The sequence below is a fragment of the Physella acuta genome, unplaced genomic scaffold (genome assembly GCF_028476545.2).
Source record: "Physella acuta isolate Inbredline_101_S28 unplaced genomic scaffold, ASM2847654v3 ptg001426l, whole genome shotgun sequence".
Classification (NCBI taxonomy): domain Eukaryota; kingdom Metazoa; phylum Mollusca; class Gastropoda; family Physidae; genus Physella; species Physella acuta.
Window position 1 is genome coordinate 131,019 of NW_026732941.1, and position 7,524 is coordinate 138,542.

General features: G+C 35.5%; 1 protein-coding gene across 1 annotated transcript; it reads right to left on the reverse strand.

Annotated features, from left to right (window-relative positions):
• Nucleotides 1-1,494: 1,494 nt before the first annotated feature.
• On the reverse strand, nt 1,495-6,099 carry LOC131927649 (uncharacterized). Its single transcript, XM_059283405.1, has 6 exons — nt 5,565-6,099; nt 3,665-3,957; nt 3,430-3,577; nt 3,017-3,233; nt 1,915-2,019; nt 1,495-1,696 (listed from the first exon to the last, which is right to left on the reverse strand). Exons 1-6 carry the CDS (start codon nt 6,097-6,099, stop codon nt 1,495-1,497), a joined length of 1,500 nt encoding a protein of 499 aa, XP_059139388.1.
• Nucleotides 6,100-7,524: the final 1,425 nt, after the last annotated feature.

Genomic DNA, 7,524 nt, shown 5'->3' on the forward strand with positions numbered 1-7,524 from the left:
CTATCTTACCCCAACATCTTAACTAATATTATGTTTGTTTAAAACATTACCTGAAAATAGTTTCCGATTAAAACGTTCACTATGCCTTAACAAAAAAACATTGCAAAAGTTAATAAATAGCATAACAAAACAGAATTGATTATTTAATATTACTTTATCAAATATCAATAACCATAAAAAGACACTTGTAAATAATTGTATAACTCTAATGTAATATACAGCAAACAAATGTGACAAATTATGTGGTAGTGTTAATAACTGTTTCATAAATATAAGTACATCATATCGAAGCGTGAAAAGGAGTGTAATGGCAATCAGCATGTGATCAATGGTTAACGTCTTGATAGAAACACAGATACATTTGCAGTATTTAAATTATGGATTGATGGTTTATGTGGTATTTGCGATAAATTATCAAAAATATAACTTTAAAAAAAAAATTAAAACAATTTACACGCTATTGTTTGTTACAGACGTGGTTTGACTGTAAATAAAGTATAGTTAACATGTTACCTCACAATCTCAATACACAATACTGAGGTTAGTGGGGTCATCAGCAAGAGAAATTGTGTTAATTAATATAAAATTTCATAAACTGCCAAATAAAGGACAAACTATACATGCAGATCGATCTGGCTCATTTAAATTCTCATGCTAAATAGAAAATATTAAAACGTTGCACAAGGTGTGTGACCCATTAAAAACAATTAACTGGCAAACCAATGCATTCACAGACCTTATATTTATGTAACGCGAAATAAGAATAATAAAACCTAATTGATATTGCAATAAATGTCGCTTAGTAAATTATTTTATTTAGATCAGATACATCAATTAATACATCACATTTTTAAACAACATTGATACAATACATTTAGAGTTTCAGTTGCCTTAGTTACTTATAAACATTTTGATTTTGTATTAAATACGAGCTATCACGATTAATAAACGTAGAAATATATAGTTTTGTTTGAAAAAGTTAAACGTGTCATCAGATTTTTAATAATCTCTTTTGGGAAAAAAAGTTATAAAGGTTTTAAAAGGTGTTAGCTTTCACACCTTTTCATGGTTTCCATGGCAACCAGTACTGCTATTGATAGCTATATATTATTTTTTTCAAAAGGTTAAAAAACTATTAAATATTAATATATTAAACACACTGAAACATGTCCCGTGTAGTTAAAAAGAGTAATTAATTTATAAGTAAATTATGCAATAAAATTCCATTCCAAATCTGCGGTCCACTGGGCTAGTGAAGTAGAGTTCACTTAATTCTGTGACCTCGACATATGAAGGGATAGTCTGGTCATCACTATGCCCAGCAGACTTTGCTAGACCACTCCACCCCTAATAAATTTACAAGCAGCAAAATAATTTTTTTTTCTTTACACATTTATTTACAAGTAGACTATCTAAGTTTTATTCAAAATATTTTATTTTGTGTGCAACGTAATAAGCAATGATCCATCTACACAAATTATCAATTATAAACAGTTAAAGATTACATATACTACTTTTCTTTAGTTTATGATGCAATTCTTTTTTATCTGAATATTCCAAGGCCATTTTAAACTTCTCCATTTCCCTCTGTAAATCATTGTCGTATCCTAGTACTTTTAACTTCAGGTGTTTTTCTTTTTTTGATTTGTGCATAGTGTAATTCGTAGATATATTTGGTCTAACTGTTGTGTTTCGTCTAGACAAAAATTAGACAAAGAAATCAGTTTTAAAACAAAAATTATGAATGATTATAATACTAATCACTTGTTTTAAAATATTCTATTCTTCTATTCTTCGGGCTAAAATTATGACGTTATGTGAATAAATAATTGATTTACTATTGAAAGATGTGTTTACATTTTACACAATGTTTTTTCAACTTTGCGTTTCTTCAACAATAATGTTTGGACTAACAGTTCATGCTTTCTCTTAAGAATTTTTCTCTTCGTAATGAAGGTTTCATGATGTTTCTGTATGTTTCTTTGAAGAGATTCGTCGCATAATGTTTGGTAGCTTGATCTAAAATTAGAAGCATTATTTGAATGTTTAGAATTAAAGTGGGAAGACGGACGGATTCGTATTAAAAGCTGCATAAAGAATCACAAAAACTAATTCGGAATTTTGAAATTAGTTAGGGATAATGTAATTCTGACATCAACTTGACAAAGTTTTGTTTTTTTCTCTTTTAATCAATTCGTTATTATGTGGATATTAAACAAATAACTCTGATATATATATATATATATATATATATATATATATATATATATATATATATATATATATATATATATATATATAAGTATTAAATATTGGATAAATTGACGAGATCATAATATAATTGAAATGTTTTTCTCTTTACTTTTCGTAGAGTCAAAATAACTACTCATTCTGAATCGATTGTTAATGTCCTGTTATTATGATTAATCAAGACATTTTAATGTATAATATTTATCAATAAACTAGGAAAACAACTAACAACTCTTATAAACCGAACTTTATCTATAAAAATAACAAATAGTTTAACCGATTGAAATCTAACTTATAAATAGCTTCTAAAAATGGTAGGTAATTTTTCCTTCAGGCAGTGTTTCTTCCAGACTTTTTTCACTACGGGGAAAATTTTCGGGGGTCTGATTAAAATTTCCGGTGGAGGGGGGACGGGGGCAGACACTGTTAAACGTATTTATTTTGTATATAAATTTCATTTTGTTTGGGCGGGGGGGGGGGGGTAGTAGACGTTCTTTGAGGGGGTTGGAAAGCTTTCAGGTCAAATGATGCATAGGAAATGTAAAGAAAAATGTATATGATTTTTTACCACGACATATGAAGAGGTATACTTATCAGCATTTTACTTTCCATAATATGAGTCAGGTACCCATCATTGCTAGGTGTACTCGAGTAAATATTGCAGAATCATGCCCGGTCGTAATGTGAAGTGTAGACTTTTAACGCGCACTACCTCCGCTCTCTCACTCATAGATTAATGTAAGCAGGATTTTAGCCCATCACTGACCTTTGCAAAGGAGAATATTGGTGTGTTGTGTTGTCCAAAAATTCAGAAGTTTCTGGACAGCTGCTTGATGTCGTAGCATCATTACTGGCACCCATATTATCCGTCTCATTACCGAGCACCATAATATCAGATGTTTCCACAGGGACAAACTCGCTAGTAGAATCTGTGTTGTAATCTGCCGTCAATAATGGCGTATCAATCACGTTTTGAGCACCTTCTGTGAAATAATTTGTAACTGGATTGTGGTATATTAATTAAATTTTAATCTACTTGGTCTATAAAACTCAAACGTTTTCGAAATTTAAAAAAAAAATGTTAATTTAAAACAAAATACTTTCATGTTTATATACTACTTTTTATCAATATAGAATGTTTCTATCCCAACTTTAACTTAAACTATAATAAGTAACTACCTGTTGTATCAATCGTGTTCGGTTCATTTCTTTCCTGATTCTCTGTGGCATCTATGGATTCTTCATTAATGTTTGATTTTTCATCTTTCTGTTCTACTAACATCGAATCATTTCTTTCTACAACAGGTCTATAATCTTTTAAGTCCCCCTGACATATTTCACATATTAATTTCACTATAGTCCTGTCACAGCTACTGACTTTGTTTGCGACTTGATCTGTCAGCTGTTTTTTTACCTGACTTTTCATCCTTCGATAACAATTTATAATACAGTTGGTGTTGCTATTTGTAAACTTGGGATACTTAATTTTGAATTCGGATGTGATCTTTTCCCAAGCTGCTTGTCTCTTTGATATGGTAGGTTTGTCGCGTTTCTTTGATTCTATGATGTAACTTTGTGCATTTACCATTAGAAGAAGGTCAGTTTTTTCTTTAATTGACCAGTTTACTGGGCGTCTTGAGCTTATGTTGCTGTTGTCTGCACGACTAGATAATGCAATTTCGGCTGTTTTTTTAATGCCCTTTGTCCCTAGTAAAATGTATTTAAGATAACATAATTTTAATTTTTTTTTTACTTTACACACACTAACATAAATCATTATATTTGTATATTTTAAACATTTACGTAAAATAACAGGCAAATATCGGCAGTTAGTATTCAAAAAGTATTTTTTTTTATTTAGTGAACCTAAATTGTACAGTGAACCACTTTAAACTTCTGGCATACAGAGTTTTTAGGGAGTACTGTAATACAAATGTTCTCGGAACTGGCATGCTTAATTTTGAATATTTCTTTTTAAACATTCAAGATATATGTCTATATGTTATAAAGTAGAATTGAAAATTGAGCCGACATTTTAATTTAAAAGCGGAGACCTTTTATTTCTTCAAAACATCAACATTTTGACTATTTAGAAGAAATGTTAGCTTCCCTCCACCATCGCCCTATTTAAAATTGCGATGGAACCCCTATTTGCTTATTTTTCAAGAAAATTGGCGCTTATTTGACTATTTAAATTAGTTTTTTTTTGCCCCTAGTCTACTACGTTTGAGCTTATTTTTGTTTTTTTAATTTGAAGCAATATTTTTGCTTAATTTTGACCCTTATCAAATCACATATTTCGTTTAAACTTTCCAGTTACATTCATCTTAGATGACAATGCAAGAACCACACATTTTAAACTTTCAATGTTTAACGCGTTTTAAAGCTAATTTTCTGTCGAATATAACTTTAACAATACGTTCGTTTGCTGTATTTATTACGGGAGGCCTCCACCATTTGTTCCATATCTTCCGATCCCCTGCTATTAATTTTGTTATCTCCCAAGCCATCCCTGTTGGCTTCAGTTCTCCAAGAAGACTCCGCCTCCAGGTCTGTCTAGGGCGCCCTCTCTTCCGCTTTCCCTGGGGTTCCACTCAAGCGCTTGGCTTGTAACATTTGCGTGTGCCTTTCGCAGTGTGTGACCCATCCAGCGCCACATCCTCCTTCTTATTTGCACACCCTTAGGCTCCTGCCTAGCTTTCCTCCATAGTTCTATGTTTGGCACTTTGTCCTACCATCTCAGTTTCAATATCTGTCTAAAGCATCTATTCACGAAGATCTGTATCTTTGCTGTGCTTGCTTTGGATACTCTCCATGTCTCTTCTCTATACAGACATTTGAGTTAAATATCCTAATTTTTGTTGTAATGGAGATGGCCGAACTTTTCCATATGGGTCGCAGAACTGTGAAAGCGCAGCGGGCTCTAATAATTCTAGCACGTATGTCCTCCTCTGTGCCTCCCTTTTTGCTGATCTTGCTGCCAAGGTAGAAAAACTCTTCCACATCCTTAACCCGTCTTCCGTCTATTGTCACTGGGGCCTCCTGGTTGTTGTTAATTCTCATCACTTCTGTCTTTTCTTTGTTGATCTTGAGACCTACGCGCTGAGAGATGGCTCCTAATGCAGCAACTTTTTCTTGCATGTCTTGTAGCCTGTGCGAGAGTAAGGCAAGATCATCTGCAAACTCCAGATCTTCTAGTTTCCCCGTGAGTGTCCACTGTATACCTTTTCCAGAACTGGCATAGGCTGTGCGTGTCACCCAATCAAGAACCACCAAGAAGAGGAGGGGCGACAGCAGATATCCTTATCTCACACCTGTGTTGACCTGCAACTTTTTAGACAGTTTCCCAGCATGCCTAACTTGGCATGAAAATCTATTGTAAAATTGCTGCATTATTTCCACTAACTTAGCAGGAACACTATAGTGTCTCAATAGATTCCATATTGCTTGCCTATCCACACTATCAAAGGCCTTCTCAAAGTCAAAAAAGCAGATGTAAAGCGGGGCTTGCCATTCTATCGTCTGTTCTACAATAATTCTAAGAGTGGCTATTTGATCTGAATAAGATCTTTCCTTCCTGAACCCTGCGTGTTCCTCTCTTAGCTTAAGGTCAACCGCCTCTTTCATTTTGATCAAAATAGCTCTGGTAAGGATTTTACTTGGGATGGACAACAATGTAATGCCCCTCCATTTTCCACACTGAGATAAGTTATCGTTCTTAGGCAACTTTAAAAGGAGGCCCCTCTTCCAGTCGGTTGGGATCTGTCCTGTGTTCCAGACTAAGTTAAGTAATTTATTAAGTCGATTTACTACTTCTTCTCCACCTTGCTTTAATGCCTCTGCTGGCATATTATCTGGTCCCGATGCCTTGCCACTCTTCAAACTATTTAAGGCGTTGAAAATTTCCTGTCTGATGATTTCCTCGGTATTGATTGTGGTGATGTAATGTGTATGAAAGGTGAATACGTGGAACGGATCACTGCGTGTGTGTATGTTCATGTAGTGAGACGCGAGGCCGGGTGTGTTGACGTGTATGTTGTTGTACGGAGTGAACGAGGGTACAAGGGAGCGACTGGTCGGGTGACAGCGGCTGTGTTGTGAGCGAGAGAAAGGGGGTGTGTAAGGATGAATGCGGGTGACAGTTGGATGTTGGGCGTAAACGGAGGCAGGTTGATTTTGTGACTGGAGATAGAGAAATAAAGGACTGTGATATCTAGCTTCAATTGTGTTGTGTATTTCGTTGAGCCTCAGACACCCTCACATTGATGTTAAGGGGTTCCCCTGGCTCCAGATCTGGTGGATTTTGAGGTGCTGGTTCATTTAGTATCTCCTGGAGGTGTTCTCTCGATCGTGCCAATTGTTCCTCATTTTTGCTCCTCACCGGCCTGTTGTGATTCGTTTTCACCCCACTCACAGCTCTGGTTGTTGCTAAGAGCGTCTTGGGATCTCCCTTACTGGCAGCTGTTTCGGCCTGCTCTGTCATTTCATTTATAAACAATCTCTTGTCATTTCTTATTTTCCTTTTCATCTCTTTAGCGTTTTCGTTATATCGAGAGGCTGCTGCTTGTTTCTGCTGCCGTGTTTTTGCTTGATTTAGTTTGCTCTTTAGGCTTTTTCTTTCTTCCACCTTCTGCCATGTATCATCTGTGATCCAGGGCTTCCTGTTGGGCGCTCTACCTCCTAGAGCCTCTTAATAGGCTTCAATAGTGGCTTGCTTAAATATTTCCCAGGTGTGTTTAACTGAATCGAAATCTTTTTCTTTTATCAAACCGATTCTTTAGGGTGACCTGAAAATTTGTCTTGTTATCTTGTGTCCCAAGTTTACTTACATTAAATCTTCTTCGTGAATCAATTTCATGTTGCCTCCTCTTCGCCTTTAGCTTCATCTTCAGTTTAGCAACAACCAGGTGATGGTCGGATCCTATGTCAGCTCCTCGCTTTGCTCTCACATCCTTCAGTGAGGCCCTCCAACGACGACGTACCGCGACATGATCAATCTGCTTTTCAGTATGATGATCTGGTGATATCCAGGTGGCTTTATGACAACTTCGGTGGGGGAAAAGTGTGCCGCCGATAGTAAGCTCATTTGAGGCACAAAAGTCTGTGAAGAGTTCACAATTTTCATTCCCATCTCCATTTCCCTGCCTCTGCTGTCTTTGCTTACTTTGGCATTTAAATCACCCATGAGATCAGCATGTCGCGCATGGGTACCTTATCAACCACCGACTGAAGCTCGTCGTAGAAGCGGGTTTTTTCTTCATCAACTGCATTGTT